Genomic DNA, 23,579 nt, shown 5'->3' with positions numbered 1-23,579 from the left:
ATGAACGATAACGAAATGAAATTATTCAACGAAAAATTGTTGAGTAATAAACACGTCATCAGATTCATTTAATTTTTGATATTTTCGAAAATTAGTAGAGAACGTGCTTCCATGTATGAAGAAACTCATGAAAGATTCGAATAATGAGTTGTTTACTTGTGATCGATTATTATTTCTTACTAATATCTAATAATATAATTAAATTATCTACATATGATATCACTCTGATTAAATTCTGAGATTCCCTGTTACCACTAGAAACGGTATTTAAAATTTAATATTTAGTACATGTAAAGAGGAAAAAATTGATAAATAAATTTTGTAATATGATACACATTGAACATATTAAAAGTTGCAAACTTTTTTGTTGTTTTTCATGTAATAATACTTATTTATGATGCGTATGTGAAAAAAAAACGGAAAGATTCACAACTCTTTCAATGTGTGATTTCCACAGTTATTTTTCACGCTGAGGAATAGGCAATCAGAATTTCGACATTAAATAATCGCAATCAAAGGCGACTGTAATGTGCCGAATCTCGGTATCTTAATGGTCGATAGAACTATATTTATATGCGAGGTCCCGGTTGTTTTCTATGTTGTTTCGACTGTGAGATGCAATGAAAAAATGAAGTCGACGTCAGCTATTAACGTTTAAAGTCAATAATTTTATATCATTTCAATTTCCATTAAATTATTCGATTAATATTGTCCTAGGAGGAAATATCACTTGTATGCTATTTCATTTCTTTTTTACATACACGCAAGCACGATTATACAAATTTATCGATAATATTAAAAGAGATCGAATGCAAATTCAATGCAAGAAAAAAGCAAAAACGTAACCGGTTAACAAAAAATATTAGTAATCTACTCTTGTAAGTGCGCCCGAAAACTTGCGGATAAGTAAAAAAAAGAGTGAGAAATATAGGCAAGAGAAAAGATAAAATGATCTATTTAACCGAATGCACTAATTAAACTATTATGTAGATCTATGTACATATATAAACTCGAACAAGTCGTTTGCATCAAATAATTAAAAATTTTTGAATTTATTTTTCAATAGGTAGTGTAAACTTTTGTATAATGTAGAAATACCTTTTGGATTTTTATTCTTTTTGGAATTTGATCCCATTTCAGATCCAAATCTATAATTGGCATTTGTATTGTATTTAACGGTACATATTTAATAGTATAATATAATAATATGATAGTAAATAATGAAATATAAAATATAAATGTTAAATATAGTAAATAATATGATAGAAATAATATATAGTAAAAAATATAATAGAATGCAGAATACGAAGAAAATGAATGAATGATTGTGATTTTTCCCTCGTACTCGTCATCCGTTATATGACAATCATTTATAGCCATGCGCGATAATTAAGAGAAAAAAATTATTTTCATTATCAAATATTAATATATTTTAATGTAATATTAATTTGATTAATATTTTGTAATTAATTAATATAGTCGACTTGAACGAATCTTATGAACCTAATCTTGAGTCATTTTCAACGCAAAAATGCAGTAAAAAATTTAAACTAAACAAATAATTGTTAAAATATTTTAATAAATAAGACATAGGTAAATTCGCAATATGAATAAATATAACATTTTGGAAAATAGTTTAGTGTCAATTTAAAATCGAATTGTCTTTTGTTAAACAATTCTCACGATAATAATTAGTATAATTTATAAACATAATAATTATAAAGTCTTAGTATGACAATAACGTTTACTATTATTGCGAATTGATCGTTGCATTTTTCAAAATGGAAATATTATTATTAACAATTATCTTTACGTTTCACTTGATATTGAGTATGTAAATTTATGGAAATGCAAAGCGTTAGAGAAATGATCATGATCATTTATTTATTTCATATTTTCTCTGTATTCTTGCATTTTATAATATTGCTTAATGGTGCAAGTATCACTGAAATACAATACAAATGCCAATTATAGAGTTTCATTTCAATTGGGATCAAGTGCAAAGTTAGAAAAAGAAAATAAAAGCGAACAATCACTCTTTCGAAAGTATTTCCACATTGCAAGTAATTATAACTGCAGGTGGTACGAATATTCAAAATTGATAAATATCTATGTTCATAAATCTAAGCTACATTATTTTATAAAATATACGAGCTCAATCGCACAGATTATGCAACCTTTTTCTTCTCATCATCTGTCACACTTTTCTTTTTTTTTAAATAACCATTAAAAATATCCGACTGTTTGTAATCGAGTCGATTTAAAAATTATCGAAATTCATTATTATTCAAATAATGTCAATATATATCAATAACGATAAATGAACGATAGAGAAATATTACAAAAAACTAATTAATAAATTAAGCGTGCGTTATTTCTTTTTTTATTAGATTTCAAGATTAAGATAGATTGATTGTTAATAATATATGCAGGAGATTGAAAGATTCATTTAATATGTTAATCATACATATTCATTATATTTTTTGTCGGTCATGAGAAAATATGTTACTTTTATTTTGTTTACAATATCCCCTTTCTTTTTCTTTCATTTTTTTTTACTCTGATTGAATAACTTCACAAAATTTGTCCTAATGTTTTCAATTATTCAGTTCGATTGTAAGATGTTAGCACTCGAATAATCGTTCTAGATCAAATTATATAACGGTTATTGCGACAATTCAAATGTTTCTAACGATTACATGTTTGAGCAAATTTCATTTAAAATTAAGTCATCGGGGTTGTATAATTGTTTTATAGAAAGAAAAAAAAATAATGTGGTACGTATACGGTACGTATAATAAATTAAGGGAGGCATTATTTATTTGTAAATTCTGTCAAGTTTCTTTTCATAGGGGTGATTTTTTTTATTGGTACCGCACTTTGCTTAAATACTAAATGATAATAATTATATATATACATATATATATACATATATGCATATATATTATAATAATTATATATATTATTTATATATTATTATAATAATTATATATATATATATATATATATATATATATATATATAATTTTATAATCTGATTAACCATTCATCATATTTCTATTAAATTGTTAAATACAATCTTTTAATGGTTACTATTAATGCCAAATTGTAATAAATGCTACTAATGAAATCATTTCACAAGAAAATATTACTAATAAAATTAATCGTGGCGTAGATACGATGCTTCATTTTCAAACCAAAATATTCCATACTTTTCACAGGTATAACAATTATTCTAAAGTTTTATTTTAAATGTAAAAATGTAAAAATGTAAAAATTATTGCTGCGATTAAGCAAGTCCCGATCATTAAGATGCTAGATCCACGGAATATTATGGTCAATTCCATGTCATCCATATCTACTATAATACTATCATTGTAATTAATATCTTTGTCATAATTGTTATTATTATTATGATATTATTATCATTATTATCATCATTATCATTATCATTAGTCATATTATTAGTCGTATTATTATCATTATTATCATTATTATTGTAATTAGTATATTTAATCATTGTAAGATTGTTAAGTATACACATCCTCACAAAACCATAACACCACAAGACCTCTTTATCCCTAGCCAACGCTTTCTCCTCTTTTATAGGACTTCTTCTAATTCTCATCAACTCTTTAAAACAAATCTCTTCTCATTAGATTTCCTTTTCTCAAAAATCTATCCTGCAAATCACTCTTCACTCTAAATCTATTCTCTACTCTTAAAAACTTTCGCTTCAATTACCATGTAGCAATACAAACCATCTGGAGAATAAATTACACATTTCAACAATATCTGCAAACATATCTGTTATTCATCGGATTGCGGAGCGAACTTATATTGCGTATTGGCACGTAACACATATAGACGCGTATAAAGATATGCGTCTTCAGTTTTGCCATTTCCTTGGGCAAGTTATGTGAATGAAAACATAATCATCGCATTCAATTGTTGCAAGTAGAAAGATGAACGTAAAATAAAAAGCAAAATAATAAATGTTTTCATTTACGATGAACTTTAAGATCCCTTACATTCTTATACTCACTAACGCATAGCTAATGTTGAAGTATTTATATATCATTCGCTATCTGCATTTTGTACAATTCATTCATCAAGTCAAAACTACTGGAGAAGATTTTTTTCGTTGAACTTTATAATTAGGGCGTAACATAGAAAACAATTGATATTTCATGTATGTGTGCAATTCTATCGGTTATCGGAATAACAACATTCTTCAAATTACAATTATCCTCGATCACGGGATTAGTTCCGATTCCTTTTTGTTCGGAATTTCGATTGTTTCTCTCTCATCGTAGAAAATATCTGACAAATGCAAATTAAAAGAGTCGTAAATCTTTTTAGCCTGGCATACATATGTAGATAATTTCAAGGAGAACCACTTTCTGCGTCTTCTTACACGTTAAACATGCTCCAAATCAATAATTTATTTCCTAATTTCCTTTTTGTTACATTTATAAAATATTAAATACTACTTTGCTTTTTAAACGGAATCAAGAAATCTATGATTTAAATGCAGATGAAATAAAATATAGAAATAATAATCGATCAAAAATAATAACTCATTAAAACCTCAAATTATCTTTTCCTTTTTTTCGAACATATCGAAAGATATTTCGAAATATATAAGACATAAGACTTGATGTCTCTGAAAAATTTCTCGATAAATAATTCCTCTATAAATATTGTTCCATAGCTTCTCGATGCTTTAATAATTTTAAAAGTTAAATGCTCGGTACAATCCTCATTGTTGCGATTAGCTATGCATTTAACTATTATCAATACTTATACTACTTGTGAAAGAATCAAATTTTTCTAACATCGAATTACTTGTAAGTACATTTTCGAATTTCTAGAATTAAAGATTCACATATAAAGTTAGTTCGACGTTAGCATGTTACGGTATTGTGCTTAATGATTTTTTATTATTTACATTATATATAATGTATCACGAATTTAACAGTTAATTGTAAGTAATGCATCTTCTCACGTCCTTCGCCCTTATAAAATACGGATTGTGTAAAGATAAACTTTCGGCAGGTTTCTTTTTTTTTCGAGCAATAGAAAGAGCCGAATGGTACGCACCCATTGGATGCTTCACCAACATGTGATTGATCATCCTCATTGATGTGGTCATCAGCGCTCTCTGTTGACGGCGTACCGATTTACGGTACTTTAACAGATAGTTACATACTTTGACGAAAGAAGTGAAGTTCATTATTTACATTTGGTAAAATAAAGTTTACTTCAGTAACACTAATGTTTGTATTATAATGTTATATAAGTACTTTTATTATATAAAATATAATTTTTTCAACAAATTATCGAACAAATGTATATTTATCTTATATTAGTAAATTTTTATGACGTCACTTACAATGTCGTGTAGAAAAAATTATATAATGACATGTGAAAAAATGAATGTGTGCTCTAGATTTTATTTTTATCGAGAAAATATGATTTCTGGAATTTTTATTTTTCTAATTCGTTGACGATTCTATACAGTATGTCTTTTCTCTCAGAACCGATTTTGTCGTATGAACGTGATAATTTTTTGATTCTTTCTCAAATTGTTCTTGCATTAATCTTGTTTGTTAATTATTACATTAAACCATGATTAAAACAATGATTAAAACAATGATTAAAACAATAAAAAACAATGGCAATCGATACTACAGAATTCTGTCGGAAGTTGCGAATGAGGTTAGGATTGAAACTTTATCCTATACATCAGTTTCACAGACTTGTACTCCTTCAAGTTACTTTAAAAATGAAGTGAAGTGTGACGACGTGTATTCAAATAAGACACATTTGAATGAAAAAGATATTAATATAACTGTAAATTTGGATATATTCAAATTCGGTGTTCCATGAGTTTACAAGTTGCAGCAGGAAAGACAATAAACATCATGGAAGATATTGAAAACAATTTTTTACATCAAAAAGTAAGTGCTGGAATAAAGAAAAGTATTTATATGCGACTTTCATGAAGGAAGTATGAGTATTCTAACAGTGTAATTATACAGGATCGTCTGGCAGATGTCGTCAATCAGCTATTAGAATATTATGGCCAGGCCGTAAGAAGCAATGAACATAATCTAGATAATATATAGGATACCATTTTTCCATGAAATTTCAAGACGTTCACAACTTTTGTTCAAACGATTGATTTAAATGTAAATCTGCTGAAGCAGCTGAAACTCTATATTGGTTAACATATAATCTGTTATATCAGTTATGAAGATAATTACCAGAAACTACTATCGAAGAATTAAATAGGAAACATTAAATGTAAATAAATCATTCTATTGCATTGTATTGATAAGAATATCAAGAAATGTATTTGTCTGAATCTCATATATCAAAGCTTGGTATATGTGATACTGTCATTACATTTAATGATGGTAATGCTGGCAAATTGAAAGTTGCTCAGAATAGCTGGGAATGGAATACGACAGTCATAACTGAGATGTGAAGTGACTTTCAAGGCAAAGTTACAAGCTTGAAAAATTTCTAAGAAGATGTGATCTTTGATTAGCTTGGATGGTTTGGAAGGAGATGAATTTTACAGTAGCAGAGGATTTGGTTGCTTTTTCTACTGGAAAGTAAGTTTTTACTAAAATTATTTTTTTTATCCTAATTTTTGAAAAGCTTTCTTCTTTTTTAGACTAATGATCCGTTTTCTCATGAATTATTTAAGATTTGCTCTTGATTTTTCTACAGTTCATTTATAATATTCTTCTGATAACGAATATTTAAATTTATAATAATTTTTAAGGAAATAAAAAGAAGATAATTGTAGGTTAGAATAACAAGATAGAACAAAAATTTCATTTTGACCCCTAACATATGTAGTCCAGTGAAACTAGAGAAGTAAGTTCTCAAAGTATATAACTTATTTACTAAAGTTTCATTAGTTATTGAGAAGATGGATCATGAGATTGGTGAATGTAACATTAGTGGGATTGATTATTCATATTGCTCTTAACACTTGCTATTTCTTGTTATTGTTTTTTGCACGTTTGCATCTCGGATAAATATATGCAGGATTTAATTATCATAGGCTGTAATTGTCAAACTTTAATTAGTATATTTTATTGGTCGAAATAGGAAAAAGAAAATGTTATATAAACATGGATTATTTCTTTTTAAGCATTATTAAAATGTTATGACACGGATACAATATATGAAGAAAACAATATCGAATACTTGTAATTAATGCTATAAAATGTAGTAATGAATCAGCAATATTTACATTAATGACACATATGTTAATAGTCCTCTATTTTATATCAAATCGGTTGATAATAAGTACACTTTTGTATTTTCTGAGATATGAATTATCATATCTTTTAGTACATTTTATATTTTTTTATGAGATTTTGTGTAAAACATGTAAATGCAATTACAATGAGAAGAACAAAGTATTAAAAAAAAATAAATTTAAATACGCTTAATGAAACATTAATACTACGTTGATTGTGAAATGAAGTGAAGCGAAAGTATAAATGAAATTTCTAGAGTATTAATAAATTCGATTTTAGATCACTTTCGATCTTGTATCGTCAAGAACGATGAATATTTTGAAATAGAGTATTAATTAATTTTGGAAATGTTAAAATGCTACCCTCAACGATCTCGTAGAATAAACACAACACATATAAATAGATATACATTAATATAAATATTACTGATTTATTTTTACATTGTATCATAGTAATTGAAATATCGATACTCATTCCTTTCGTATTTCGTATTTTTGTAATAATTTTTTAATAAGGATTTAAAATGAGTCAAAAAAGTATTTGTACATCTAATTTTCTTGCAACAATTTAATACAAACGAATGATACACCAATAAAAATTGTTTTCTTTGATAGTATATTATATATAGAGATAATGTACGAATTAAAAATTTGTCATAATGCGTTTTCATAAACAAAAAAATAATATAATAAATATAATAATTTGAAAATCGAGAAAGTGTTTGTACATTTATTTGATTCTACTGCTTGATTTTGAAAATATTTACGTACGTATGTTGCATTACCAATTAAAATATATAGGAATGATTTATAAGTTTATGTGATGATCTTAGTCTTCTCACAATAGTAATGTGTCGTCGAATTGCGTACAGAAGTCATGAATGTAAAGAAAAATGAAATATTATCTTTGTTCGTCTCAGATCACGTTATTTCACTTTTTTTTTTTTTTTTTAAATCTTTTTTGCCAGAAAAATTTGGCAAAACTTAAAATTTTAATATAATTTTTTACTGATGTACACAATAGTGCGATATATCATTAAGAAATATGAGAAAATGCAAATTACAGATAATAAATCTCGGCTGAAGATACTAACAATTAAAGAACGTCAGATCATTATTAAGGAAGTTACAAAAAATTCATTTATAAATATTTGAATATTATGTAATGATATCGGTGTTAATATCAGGGAAGAATACGTACCCTCAAATTATGAGAAATATTCTGTATCTTGCTAAAATATAACTCGGCAGAGTTGTAAGATAGAAAGCAACTGTAAGTGATGAACAGATAAATACAGTCGACTAAAACTTATGTGCATTAATTTGATTGAACTTTGGAAACTCGTTCTTTGCTCAGATGAAAGTAAATTTAATATTGATTTATTTTACTGCAAATTTCTTTTAACAATGTTCAACAAATGATGGTTTCGGAGCATGAGCAGGTGTCTCGTCCCTATCAAGTTATCGAGCAGATCTCTTTTTATTATCATGCAAAATCTATTTCTCGTCAGAAATGACAATTCCATCAAAAAATGGCTCCCGAGGAGGTCGGGTTAGTAGCGATGAATATACGTACAAGCGATTAAGCTTATGTCATTTGGTCAATTTGTGCAATACCAATATATCAACTTTTTTGATCTTCCTAATTGCAGGAAAGTGTTGCAATATTGCTGAATGGTCAACCTTCATTTTGACAGCACGTTCATTTGTTGTCACATTTGAATTCATTTCCATCAATTACTTCAAAATATCATTAATCACAGTTAACTTGTGGTCTTCCATGCGGCTTATTTTGTAGTGATAAATATCTGAAATGAAATTTTTCGAAGCAACGCTGCACTTTTCTCTCGTTTATAGCGTTCTTCTTAAATGCTTAATTTATGTTGCGCTTGGTTTTCGTAATTATATTGTCAAGTTCGAACACGTATAAGAAAATTACATGCGTGTCAGCAGATTTCATTCTTGTACAATATTCAAAATGAATAACAAGAATAAACAATTTTAGTAAACTTTTTTTTGACGAAATATCACTCTGCCAATAGACAATAAGACTTTTAACAAGGTTATAACAAAAATAACATTCACATGTAATTAAAATCCAATATTTTATATGTATCAACTTAATAATACCATAAAATATTCTAGAAAAATAAATGAAGTAATTAGATGAAAAAAGAAAACTGCATTGACCTTCATAACTCCAAAAGGTCATGAATAAAGTATATTATATAATAGCATATTTAGTATTTATAAGTATATACATATATCGTACTTATAATAGTATATATAATAGTATATACTTATAATAATATTTAATCAATTAATATAGTCGAAAATATTGGTTTCCATCAGAAAGTACGGTTGCATTTTTTTGGTGCAAAAAATAAGAAGAAAAAAAATTCAGAAATAAAAATTATTGATCTAAGATAGATTGAATGTACAAAAAAGTCTTATTTTTTGAAGTAACACGTATTTATTATACTTTGATACTTATATTAGTCAGGAAAGATTTATAACTTTTTCAATATGTGCTTTTTAGTTATTCTATATGTGAGAAGTAGAGAATAAAAATTTCGATATCGCATAATCACGATCAAGGGCGATTGTAATTTACCGAATAAGCGAATTACATTACTTTACGTAGCTGAGATTTAGAGTTTTAACGTGAAAGTGAAATAGGCGTTATTAACGTTTGAAGTTTATAAATGTTTGAAATTTGTTTTTTATACGTATGTGTCTCAGAAACTCTTTTACAAAGCTATGTCTTCGTTACTTTTAATGATTGAAGTATTTCATCTAGAAACTGATTCATAATAATCTAATCTAGTTACTAATAATAAATTATAGTGCAAAATAATAAATATAATGTTAATTAACCATATGTTAATTAACCATTTCGCTATTGTTAGTTTGGTTGTTAAATCGTTTTTTCAAAACCACAAAGAGTACTTTATATCATAAAGAGATGACTTTACTCTCTCATCGATCATGAATCATCGCTTATAATTCAACTAATTATGAAATTTTTTTCTTTTGCGCAAACTCTATCGAGCTATCTAAATTTCTTTTACTTGATTTGATTGTTTTTCACTGATTTTCGTGAACTTAATTATTCGTGACTTTAGTCATCTCTGGTATATATGAAGGATTTTGAACGTAAACCACTTTAATATATTAGGAAAATTTTATAGTGAGCAAAATATAGGCACTCATGGTAGCGAAAAAATTAATGTAATATTCTTAATAATATTCAAGTATTAAGAATCTATTTAAGGATGGATTTATAATATACACGGGCCAATAGGAATTACAGCAGGTGCTGGAATGGGATTAATAGAAACTAATCATCAGGATGGATTGATAAAAGTGAACTTAATGTCCGGAGTTTTGATGATCAAACCGCTAATCATTAATGGTTGATATATCGCACAAATTAGCAACGAAAGATCGTGAATACTTTTTTTTCCTTTTATGAAGGACTTTGTTTTTGAAGGATATTTATTTTCAAACGTATCTCTTAAAGAATCTCATTGAAATGCATCTACATGTTTGTGTAAAACAACAGAGATATTTTCTTTCTTGCATTTTACGTTCACTATCGCTTTCTAATGATATTTATTTTTCGAATTTTCAATGCTTTAATGGAAGCATCAAATAGTGAAATTCCTTATTGCCTGTATCTTCTTCATAATTACATGATTTCGCGGCTTATCGTAATGTTCAGATTTTCGTGAAAGAAACAAGATTGTCAACGAAGATGAAGAGGAAAGAATAATTTTAATTCTTGTTCTTGTCAAAATGCGGATCAATGAGTTCTCTTATTTAAGGGATTTTGTTTAAAATATAAATTTTATGAAAAATTATAACTTCAGTGGTGGTACGGGAGGAAGGTTACAATTATAATTATTTGGGTATTTTTATTCATAAAAGTTTGATCGGATATTTTTTTTCTCATTAATTAACTTATTTATTACGTATAAAAAGATATCCCGCCGTATTTTTAAAAAATTAAATATTTTTATATAATTATATAAAAATATTTCCTGCATAAATTTAAATCGTAAATCATGTAAAAGGAAATATTTTTTGAAAACTATATTTGTTCTTCGATATTTATTGGAAGGCAATGAAAATTAGCATGGAATTAATAATGCAATAATTATGCGTCAGGTTAATAAATACATAAATACATTGAAGTTATTATTGGCGAGTTTTTATTTCGAATATTCCTTATCATTTTCACCGTGATAAATTGATTGGTATTTTTTGTTTACAGTTATTTTAGATTTAAATAATTCGAGCAAAAACTTAAAAATGAAGTGTTGACCTTTAGAATTGTTACACCTTCAGATCGTGTTGGATATGCTGAATAAATAGTAGAGGGGAACAATATTAAGCTGCTTCTATCTGATTTTATAGTTTAGTGTAAAAGTGAACTCTGTTCGAGTATATACACCTATCGTGAGTACGGAAGGAAAGTACGTTTGTGTTTAAGTTATTAAGTACGTTAATAATCTTTTTTAAAGTACATACGCAATTTCAATTTATAATTGGAAAATACCTGTGAAAGACAGTAAAATTTGTGTATATATGAAAAAAAAAAATATTACAATTATTAAAGAATATATTTACGATTATGCGTGATATTACGCGAAAATAATAGTCAGTGGGAGTGAAACAATCACGATACTTCGTTTATATTTTTCGTATCTTTTTATTATATTATTTTGTAACATATTATACTGTTATGAACATTTCTTTTCTGAAATTTTACATTATTATAAAATATTATATTATATAATTTTATTATATTAATTTGCAAGTACCATTAAATATAATACAAATATAAACTATATATTTAACATTTTATAAGGAATTAAAAGTAAAAGACAAGCATAGAATCGCATTTTCAAAACGGATATTCAAAATTATATTCTATTCAAGATTATGTATTCAATATTGTATATTATAATATACAAACGACACTATTGTAGAAAGATCGTTTTCTGAATTATATGAATTACATAACCTTTTCTTTTTTCCTATTATATGCCGCTGTTTCTTTTTTTTCTTCTCCAGTAAATCGATAGTTCGACTGTTTAATTACATCGATTTGAAATTTATCGAAGCTTGATTATTATTTAAATATTATGTTTTTTAATTGAATTTTGAGATGATAAATCAAGAATAGAGAGAAAACTATCGAAAAATTTGGCGTAAGATTTGAAAACAAAAAAGATAATGGTTGTATAACTTGAGCGATTGTTTTTCTTTTTTTGCTTTTTTTATCGAACAATGTCTCAAAACGGTAGACCGAAAATAAGATACCTATTTATTATAGATATAGATATGTATCTTATATTGCTTACATACTTATTGTGGATAAATTTCGACGAACCAATGTCACAATCGACTCTCACTCGCCTCATAACGCATTGTGTCAATTGATTTTTTTTCGAATAAATTCAAGACAAGCCAAAAAGGTGAAAAATTGCTTCTTTGATCATAATCATAATAGATTATAGAAGAAAATATATTGTAATAAACAATTAAAATGTAGATTTATTGGAGGATATTTTGTCAACCGTATTTAACATTCTTTATTTCGCATTATTACTTTTTGTACGTTCGCATCTCAGAAAAGTAGTATATAGGTATATATACACCAACGTACTTGCCATGAATATATATTTTATAATTGGAAGTGATCGTGGTCGTGTGACCACATGAATATGAAGATAAAAGAAAAGAAGCAGTTAGAATAAAATGCGTTAGAATAAAAAAAATGCGTCAATAGTAATCGTCAGTACAATTTATAATTTTTTCAGAAGACATTTCAGCTTCGCCGCGTTTGCATATATACTCTGACTTTAAGATTATAAAATTATCAGTTTTCTTTTCAGAAGCGAATTAAAAAAATCTGTCCGAAAGAGAAAATTATGATATAGAATTTAAAAAAATGTCTAATTCACGCTTACTTTTATAGATCGATTTGGAAGAGTAGAAATGATGAAATCGCTGTTAGAAGAGTATGACCAGGAAGTGGCCTTTGATTCAGTAGTTGGAACATCAACTATAGAATCGTCCGTCAAAATAATCGACGAGCTTACATCTATTCAAAAGTTTTACGACGATGAAAGTGTATTTTTGACTGGCGGAACCGGATTCATGGGAAAATTATTAATCGAGAAATTGTTAAGAGGATGTCCTGGCATCAGATGCATTTATATTTTGATACGTTCGAAAAAAGGGAAAAATGTTCTTGAACGCTTGGATGAACTTATGGAAGATTCGGTAAGTTGTTTATAATTTCTATATTTTCTTTGATTGTTATATATTAGATTCTGTATCTATTAAATAATCTATACAGGGTGTCTTATTTATTTTGAACATCTTGTGAGAGGTCCAACCTAAAAAAGAAGGTTTTTGTACGGATTTGTTTAATGCGAAGGGATACATCATGTTTCAATTCATTTTTAAGCGTGTTAAGCGTTGGAAGAATTTCAAAGTCAAATTCATTTTTTTATATCGAACTATTGTATATAACTGCTTTTTGATAGTTGGATCGATTTACATTCATGTTGAATTGTATGCAGTATAACAGTCAAGAACTAGTGGTATATGTTTGTATTCCTTACTATTTAAGATCTCACGAATTTATAATGTAATGTAATTTATAATATTTTATAATAATAAATGACTTCATATAGAATGTCGTCGAATTCATCTCAAAAAATCATCGAGCCGTGAAAAAAGAATATATATTTCTATTAAAAAAATGAAGTTTGCTATAAAAGTTTCCATATCGTTCGATTTACAATAAATAAATTTGGCACTATCCAATGTTTCCGATTATACCAAACCAATCTCTTCAAAAATTCTTTTGCTCGCTTCAGTCTCTCAAGTTTCAATTATTTGAGATAAATTGAATACCTTGTATATACTTGCTAGATATATGAAACAAGAGATTAATAAATAAATTATTAGTTTAGTGTACTTTGAACATGTACAAAATCTTCTAATGCTACTTATTTTTTTATGACATTTATTTAAACGAAGTGGACAAAATTTACAACTCTATTCGTTTTCTAGTTATTTTCCAAGTTAAAGGAAGTAGAACCAAAATTCCGGAAACGAATAGTCGCAATCAAGGGAGATTGTAGCTTGCCAAATCTCGGTATTTCCAAAATTGATAGAGCTACACTCGTACGCGAAGTATCAATTGTTTTCAATTTCGCCGCGACCGTGAGATTCAATAAAGCAATGAAAGCGGCGATAGCTATTAACGTCCAAAGTCTAAGGGATTTGATAAACTTGTCCGAAGAAATGCCGAATCTGAAGGTACCATCTTTATCTTATATATACTTACTAATGACTATCAAGATCTTTTAATGAAAGCTCTGATTATAATAAATGTTTGTTACTTTTAATATGTCAGAGTTTCGTCCACGTATCCACGGCTTATGCCAACTGCCTTTACAATCAGATCGAGGAAAAGATTTATGATCCACCGATAGATGCTGACAAATTGATCGATTTGATTGACTTTATGGAAGAAAAATTACTTAACGATATTACACCACAGTACGTTTCATATTTTTTTATAACAAAGATATTAAAGAATTAGATGGTGCACGTTGATTGAAAATACACTCGTACAATTTTTTTATTTTATTTTACTTGGAAGTTGGCCAAATAGTTATGTGTATACGAAATCACTTGCAGATAATGTGGTAAAAAAGCATGCTGACACAATACCGATTGGAATATTTCGTCCTGGAATTGGTTAGTAGTAATGTAATATGTATTAAATTATAAAATAAAACAATAAATGGTGTATATTTATCAATTTAATATTCCTAGCGATATCCACGTATCGAGAACTTATTCAAGGATGGGTAGATAATATGTACGGACCTATAGGAATTACAGTAAATGTTCTAATGGGAATAATGCGAATTCATCATTGCGATGCATCGATGAAAGTGAACTTGGTACCCGGAGATCTGACGATTAATGGATTAATTGCTAGTGCCTGGGGCATTGCTAATAATCTAAGGTAGCGTCAAATGATATCCTTCAGGAATTAATTAAATAATGATTTTAGAACAAATTAAATTAATTTATCCTTATTCGAATATAATAGTTTGGTCTTTATGAAGTGACGGGTTTTTAATGAATATTAAAAACGTTATATTTTTTTAAAAATGTTTATTTAATCTAAATAGGTTTCATTTGCTTAGATATATTTTTAATGTATAAATGCCATTCTTCAAGGTGTTTTGATTTTAGTCAATAAACTCTACTTTGGCAATTTTAAGATTCTCTTCGTTTTCAAAATGTTTATCGCTTAAAAACAATTCAAGGTGTTTAAAGAAATGACAGTTCGTTGGAGATAGGTCGGCTGGATACGGTGGATGTTGAAAAATTTAAAGCATTAAGTCAGTCAATTTTGCAACTGTTTGTTGTGACGTATGCAGTCGAACGTTTTCATAGAAAAATATTGATGCGAAGAGCGCATAACTTTTAATTCTTAATGCATTTGATCAATGTATTGGAAGTATTTTGCATTAGTAATGGATTCCTCAGTTTGTAGGAATGAATAATGACTCATTCCACTTACATTCCACCAACCAGTTTTTCGTGAATGAAGCGATGGTTTCGGAGCATGAGCAGGTGTCTCGTGTCTATCAAGCAGATCTCTTTATTATCATGCAAAACCTATTTTTTATATGAGGTCGGGTTAGTAGCGATGAATATACGTACAAGCGATTAAGCTTATGTCATTTGGTCAATTTGTGCAATACTAATATATCAACTTTTTTGATCTTCCTAATTGCAGGAAGGTGTTGCAATATTGCTGAATGGTCAACCTTCATTTTGACAGCAAGTTCATTTATTGTCACATTTGAATTCATTTCCATCAATTACTTCAAAATATCATTAATCACAGTTAACTTGGGTCTTCCACGCGACTCATTTTGTAGTGATAAATCTCTGAAACGAAATTTTTCGAAGCAACGCAGCACTTTTCTCTCGTTTATAGCGTTCTCCTTAAATGCTTAATTTATGTTGCGTTTGGTTTTTGTAAATATTTCGCCAAGTTCGAACACGTATAAGAAAATTACATTATCGAAGTTTATTCTTGTACAATATTCAAAATAAATAACAAGAATAAACAATTCTAGTAAGATTTTTCTTGACGAAATATCACTATGGCAATAGACAATATGACTCTTAAATAGCTTCTACTATTATAGTACTAAATGAAAATATAACAGAAGTATTGTAATTAATATTCATGTATAATTAAAATCCGACATTTCATATACACCGATCTAATATAATTTTTCAGATCCAATGAAGGTATTCCCGTTTACAATTATGCATCTCAGGATAATCCAATCACTTTCGACAAATTGAAAGAAATGACATTAAAGTATGAACGATTGATACCGTTTAAAGAAATGATTTGGTACTGTAGTTTTAAGATGACCAAATACCGGCTGATCTATCTAATCTATATGTACTTTCTACACTTACTACCAGCTTTTATAATCGATGCGATCGCTTTGTGCGTGGGTAAACAACCCAGGTAAATTTCTCATATCTTATATTCTGAAGGGAAAGTATTAGAATGCTAAAAGAGAAAAATTTCACACTGGCAATAATATTTATCGTTAAAGGTTACTCGGAATGTATAAGAAAATTCACCAAATGGCGGACGTTTTTGGTTATTTTTGTATGAATGAATGGACCTATACGAATGAAAGATGGAATGAACTAATGAAGAAATTGACACCCGCAGATCGTGACTTATTCCCTTGTGATATGAAAGATATCGTTTGGGATAATTATTTTGCAACATATGTTGCAGGAATAAGAAAATACATCTTAAAGGATCCCATTGAAACGCTTCCACAAGCACGTATAAAATGGCGATGGTATCTTGTTTCTTGCATTTTTAATTCATCATCTGTTTATTATTGACAATCATTTACAAATGATATTGATTTTTCGATTTTTTAAGGTTTTCCTGGGACCATCAAGGATTCAAACTTTATATAGCCTGTATTTTTTTTGTGATCATATGGGCTATTTTACTGAGCGCTCCCAGACTATTTCTAACGTTACCATTTTCATGAAGTAAGCAAGATCGTCAAAGAAAATGTAGGGGGAATAATAATTTACTCTTTCACCATAATATAAGTCAATTATTCCTTTTATAATAAGGGATCTTCGTTAAATGGTTTGATGAGACGTAATGATACTTTTGGTACGAGTTAAGGATATTTTAGTGAATTTTATCTATAAAATTTCGAGCAGGTTTGATCTTTTTTGTGTCATTTTGAAGGTCTGGTACTCTTCTACTTCTCTTGATGGCGACTGGTCGCAAATTGATGCAAAAAAAAGAAATAGATATAAATTTCAAACGAATTCTCAATCTATGCGAATGTTGCTATTGAAATGTACGTTGTACAAAATGCACAAAATAACAAATGTACGAGACGTGGATTTAAAAAATTCTATTGTTCTCTGAAAAATCAAATATCGATTTTTTCAATAGTTAGCTGACTTTCCAAATAACAAATCTTTGACATGAAAAAATGTAATTTAATTATTTCAAAAAATTAATACAAATTCAATACACTTTGAACGTACATTGGTTTTAAATCAATTAGTTCAGTAATTTTTCTTTTTGTAATTTTTGTGATCGGAATTGAGAAATAAATTGTTAAAATTTGAAATGTAAGTTTCTATGGTAAATTCTTAGTAAGTATATTTAATAAATTTACAATTGATATAAAATGCCAGCTCCGAGAACTGACTCCTCTTGAAATTTCGAATTCTTTTTTCAATAGTTATTTTTTATTTCTTTTTTGGCAGTTTTGCTCGTTTTTTTTTTTTTTATCCTTTTTGTTGTACCTGTTTGAGGTGCAGGACATCACAGACCAACTATAAACACAATTTAAAACAAATAAATGTTTGTAAATAGGACTAGGGTCGCCATTTGTCAGTAGTTGAGATATGTATCTTTGTATTGCCAGAACAGTTCGCATTGTGTCACTCGCTTTATTTTGATGAAGTAATATTGAAGTTCGCAAAATCTTGGGTGTGCTACTCCTGAGCGCAGTATATTTGTTTTGCGTTAATTTTTGATTTTCTATTATTAAAAATTTTTAGTCCATTCATGCTTTTTACCATCATGCGTGATCTTATGTATAAGTATGGTAGAAGTTATTTTCTAACCTTATGTCTCGTTATATCTCAAAATCAAATGCAATCAATGAGAAGGAAAAATAAGTTATTATACATTACTGAATGATATAATGAAAGTAAAAGAGGAGTCGAATCTTTTTGATCAGTTAAGTCATTCGGTCACTGATAATAGAAAAATTAATCGTTGGCCTATAAGAATTTTCGTCGGGATATTAGATATAGTTGCTATAAATTCCTGAATATTACTGAAAAGTAAAAATGCTAATAGAAATGTCAAAATTCTATAATAAATGGAAATATTAATATGTTCAAGTTCTCAATCTTGTCTGGTAGAACTTTATATTAGAGCGTTTCAATATGATATTTTTTTTATTTGATTTAAAATTAGGAATTAAGAGCATACTCGGACTTTATATTGGGCAAATGAATTCTCTCGAATTATAATATATGAAAAGCAAAACCCTTATGATTTGTCCACGTTCGAAAGACAGAAAAATTAAAATTGAATGTCCCTCATATAGACGCTCAATTTGCTATAAGCACCACGTTGGAATATTCATCGTTCAGTTCATCGGTCACGAGTAAACATTTTATTATTTTTTTACCGTAATTTCGTTTTTTTATAGCTCTTTGTAGAGATAAGAGATTGTATATATGGTAATTTCAATTAAATGAATGAAGAAAGAAACTGTAAGTGATGGAAATTGATGGAATTAATGAGTATTTTTTTGTTCTCAAAATAAGATATTTTTGTACTAGAAAATAATTGTATGTTTTGCAACGACCATTTATTTTATTTTCAAAGAAAGAAGAAAGACTCGTCTCTAAATGATTATGGTGCTTGCTGTTTTTTGAAACATTGACAATTAAAAACCATATGAGGTTTTTAACGAAAAAAATCAATTTTTACGTATTGCACGATTCATGAATGTTTTTTATAATATAAAAATTGGAAATGCATTTTCAAGCCTACTGATTATTATTTCCGAGGCTTCAAAGAATATAAAGTATTTTTTTGAAGTCAAAATTATTGGTTCAGTATAAATGATTGTTGTTTAAAATGCCTGGGGTGTAGCGCACACTAAGTGCACAACTTGAAATTATTTTGAAGTGTGCACAATTAGGGTTAAGCTTTCCAGCAATTGTGCGATGCATAGTAAAGCAAAGAAGAAATTCCTAGAATTTTACATAAATTATAAAATTTGTATTATTCAAGACTGTCGAAAGTGAGAGGAACAATGTATCACATTTTTTGTTTTTTATATACATATACCATAGCGTATTCGTTCATAGGGTGGTTTAAAAAAATTTTTTGCAATATTTTATTTTTAATAATAAACAATTTTTGAATTGTCCGATTTTCAGATATTTTTATTGGTAACATTGATAATCATTAACAAAATTTATGAAAAGTACTCTTTGTTTGTATTCCGTTAAGAAATTAGATGTTATTCGTAATATAATGTTACGTCTTGTAGCGTTATGCAAGAATGATACCGTTTTAAGAACAAATAATAAAATAAAACATATCCATTCATTGGCTTTACTATGGTCAAAGTATATGCGTAATCGGTCGAATTCGATTTATGAAAAAATTCTTGATCGAGAGGTTGTTGAAAGGATATCCGGACCATTAAGTGCATTTATTTTTAGATACATTCGAAAAAAGAGAAGGTAATGTTTCAATGCACGGAGGAAATCGTTAAAGATCCGATGGATTTTTTTCTAAATAGTAATTCTTATTCAACCGTCTTTTTTATTATTCACCGATTTTTATTAATTAAAATTTGAATTCATTCCACTTTTTCAGGAGTTTTAGCAGTTACGAGTCTTACAGAAAGAGGTTCGCTTTTAACTGTACGATCACTTTTAAATCTACTCTACCACTTTTAAATTGATTCATAGATATGGCGATGATTCATAGATTCATCGCCATACATTTTACGAATAATATGTATGGTTTCCGAATACGTATGGCCAGTCCCCTTAATCTTTTCACCCTCATCTAATCTCAACTCATTCGATCAACTTTATAGATCAAATTGTCACAAAGGTTATTAACATGCTATCACATTGTCTTATTGTATTAAATCATTCACGTCTGTACGAAAAGTAGGGTAATATAAAACTATTAGTAACTTAGGTATTAACATTATTATCTACGTTTTCTATTACATTGTCACTTGCCGATTGCTTTTGTACTCGTTTCTTGTGTCTCTTACATAACAACCAGGTCAGATAGGTTCTGCTTCTTTACTTCTGGTTTTTTGCATCTTCTCCAAATACATGAGACATATCGTTCTGTTTATTGTTCTTCATTTAAAAAAAGATCATAATAGAGTTTTCTCATTAAAAATGATTAAGACAAAGAATAAAAATCTTTTCATTTTCGTAAGCAGCCGAGTGTACTTCGAAAAAAAAATCCCCGAAAAAATGCCAACCATTTAATTCGAAAGTCAGGGAGTAATCTGTATTTGTTTTTTCAAAAATCCCACGACAATATCTTATAATAAATGCAAATATAATTTTTAGATACTATGTTAATGCACTTTATTCAAAAAAAGGCATTATTTTTTGATAAATCTTTAATAAATTATGATTTAACGATCAAGTGAAAAATTTTGGAGATTTAATTTAATTTTTATATTATAAATAAATTCTTTTGTTGAAAATAAACAAAGTGTATTGTTCCTGAAACTTGTTAATAATGCTCAGTCCTATCATCCAACGAATATTCGAAAATTAGACTATATTTAGAAAATATTAGATCGAATTTTCTCATGCGTTATTATTTATCTCACTTGAAATTATTCTATGTCTTTTATAAATAAAATTTTTATTTTCCAAAGTCATATATATACATACACAATGACTAACAAAAGTATTCGAACGCTCGGTATTAAAATATAAAATAATAAAAACGAACATGTTAGACTTAAATTTTGAAAGTAATGTAGCAACCACTATAAAGCACAACTATCGAAATTATATGTACAAACTTTGAAATGAATCGTATAATATTAATAGTACATATAAAACATTTATTGCAAAGATGTATTGAAATAGGATCACAAAAGTATTTCAGCAGTATTAATTATATGCACTTTATTGTAATTACTATTTAATTAGATTTTCTCACATGTTTACAATTTCTCTACGAAAACGTTCTTCTATTGTTGATTTGTTATCTAAGCGTTCAAATACTTTTCTGATCATTAGAATGAATATATTTCCTAACGTTTACTAATATTATTCGATTCGCTTCAAATTTTGTATATATAATCTCGATAGTTATGCTCTATAATAACTGCAACATTACTTTCCGAGCTTAAGTGTAACTTAATAAAAGTGTATTTTCATTATACATATAAAGTTTCAATAGTGAGCATTCGAATACTTTCGTGAGCGTTGGTGCGAATGAAATGTTGGATTCTTAAGTGAATATATTAAACTGCATATCTTTTTCCAAAAGCTGTTTACTTGATCAAAATATGCTCCATTTACTTCAATACACTTTTCCCAACGAGATTTTAATGCATAGATGGCTGTCTTGAAGAAATTCTGATCTTTAGAATCAATGAACTCTGATATGGCATTTTTCAGACTGTCTTCATTTGCGTACTGTTTAGCCCCTAAAAACAGTTCTAAATGTTTAAATAAATGAAAGTCGGTTGGCGAAAGATCCGATGAATAGGTTGGGTGCTGCAAAATTTCATATTTTATAATTCATTTAATTTCGCAATTATTTTGTACGATATATGCGGCCGAGCGTTGTCGTGGAGAAATATTGGGCCATGCCGATTAACAAGTGATGGGCGTATAATTTTCAATTTTTCATGCATTTCTTCAATGTACTGGCAATACTTTTCGGCTGTAATTGTCATTCCAGTTCGAAGGAATGAGTAGTGTATTACTCCAGTCACATTCCACCAAACTAAAAATTAAAATTTTCCTTGGATGAAGTGATGGCCGTGGAGTATGAGCACAAGCCTCATCCCTATCAAACCACCGAGCACACCTTTTCCTATTGTCGTAAAGAACCCATTTTTCATCACAAGTAATGATCCGATCGAAAAATGGATCTCGATTAAATCGGGTTAGCAATGATGAGCATACGTTCAAGCGATCCAGCTTATTTCGCTCGATTAATTCGTGCGGTATTATTCACTTATCCATTTTCTTCACCTTGCCAATTTCAGAAAGATATCGCAATATTGTTGTATGATCAATTTCCATTCTGGCAGCAAGTTCCCTTGAAGAAACAATTGGATTCATTTCCACCAATGCTTTCAAAGCATCATTTTTCAGACGTTTCGGATCTTCTACGTGGTTCATTTTGCAAGGAAAAATCACCAGACCGAAATTTTTCAAACCAACGCTGCACTTTTCGATCGTTCACAGTATTCACCCCAAACAACTGGTTTATATTGCGTGCAGCTTTTGCAGCATTATTACCAAGTTTATACTCATATAAGAAAATTACACGAATATCGGTTGAATTCATATCGGTCCAAAATTCAAAGCAAATAACAAAAGGGAACACTTTTGAGAAAATCTTCTTTGCTAAAATGTAACTCTGACAATGGACAGTACGACTATAAACCAGGTTATGTCAAAAACAAAAGCATAACAAAAACAGGGAGACAAACGTTCACATTTAAAGAAAATCCGACATTTCATAAGCACCAACCTAATACATCCTTCATATTACAACATTCATTTTCCGAGGGCGTATTTGTATACGTTCTTCATAGCAAATGGCTTCGTACTACTTGGATTTGATGGCTGCAACGCGTAACAATGGCGCTAATATTACGTTATGACGACACAGCTGATGAGCAGGACCAGTAAGATTACTTCGAGAGAAGAACACGCGCCAGCATTCGTTTATACACCGCCATTTGGCCACGCCTATTATCTCCCTCTCTTCTATTTCCTACTAATCCTATATTTTAACATAGTTGAAGTTATTAATTTTCTTTACATTAATTATTTTTATTATTTCCAATGTTATCACGAAATGTTCCATTTAAATGATGTATGATATAAATTATAATATATTTTATTGTCTTTTGTA

The 23,579-nt window shown here is 28.3% G+C and overlaps 2 protein-coding genes across 5 annotated transcripts in view; one reads left to right on the top strand and one right to left on the bottom strand.

Annotated features, from left to right (window-relative positions):
• The window catches only part of LOC124957405 (fatty acyl-CoA reductase wat-like), a 10,929-nt gene extending 5,641 nt beyond the window's left edge, over nt 1–5,288 (bottom strand). The window contains exon 1 of the mRNA XM_047514438.1: nt 5,104–5,288. Coding sequence (XP_047370394.1) covers nt 5,104–5,236 — 133 coding nt within the window. The 5' untranslated portion in view covers nt 5,237–5,288. The remainder of the gene's footprint in view (nt 1–5,103) is intronic.
• On the top strand, nt 5,168–23,579 carry LOC124957411 (fatty acyl-CoA reductase wat-like). Of its 4 annotated transcripts, none has more exons than XM_047514449.1 (11): nt 5,168–5,248; nt 5,697–5,963; nt 6,045–6,623; nt 13,269–13,576; nt 14,375–14,623; nt 14,721–14,866; nt 14,958–15,067; nt 15,146–15,341; nt 16,638–16,877; nt 16,969–17,226; nt 17,313–23,579. In XM_047514449.1, exons 4-11 carry the CDS (start codon nt 13,289–13,291, stop codon nt 17,425–17,427), a joined length of 1,602 nt encoding a protein of 533 aa, XP_047370405.1. In that variant the 5' UTR covers nt 5,168–5,248; nt 5,697–5,963; nt 6,045–6,623; nt 13,269–13,288; the 3' UTR covers nt 17,428–23,579. The 4 variants fall into 4 exon arrangements, 3 of the variants coding, with proteins under 3 accessions (XP_047370405.1, XP_047370406.1, XP_047370404.1); XR_007103524.1 differs by having other exon boundaries at nt 5,184–5,963; nt 17,313–17,558; nt 17,637–23,579; XM_047514448.1 differs by having other exon boundaries at nt 5,187–5,279.

The sequence above is a fragment of the Vespa velutina genome, chromosome 25 (genome assembly GCF_912470025.1).
Source record: "Vespa velutina chromosome 25, iVesVel2.1, whole genome shotgun sequence".
NCBI classification, from domain to species: Eukaryota; Metazoa; Arthropoda; class Insecta; order Hymenoptera; family Vespidae; genus Vespa; species Vespa velutina.
Note: the sequence above shows the minus strand (reverse complement) of the source record. Positions and strands in the feature narration are given on the sequence as shown.

Coding starts and splice junctions, on each gene's coding strand:
- LOC124957411 (XM_047514449.1), top strand. CDS start 13,289: ATGATGAAATCGCTGTTAGAAGAGTATGACCAGGAAGTGGCCTTTGAT. Junction 13,577..14,374: donor ATGAACTTATGGAAGATTCG/GTAAGTTGTTTA, acceptor TTCGTTTTCTAG/TTATTTTCCAAGTTAAAGGA. Junction 17,227..17,312: donor GCACGTATAAAATGGCGATG/GTATCTTGTTTC, acceptor CGATTTTTTAAG/GTTTTCCTGGGACCATCAAG.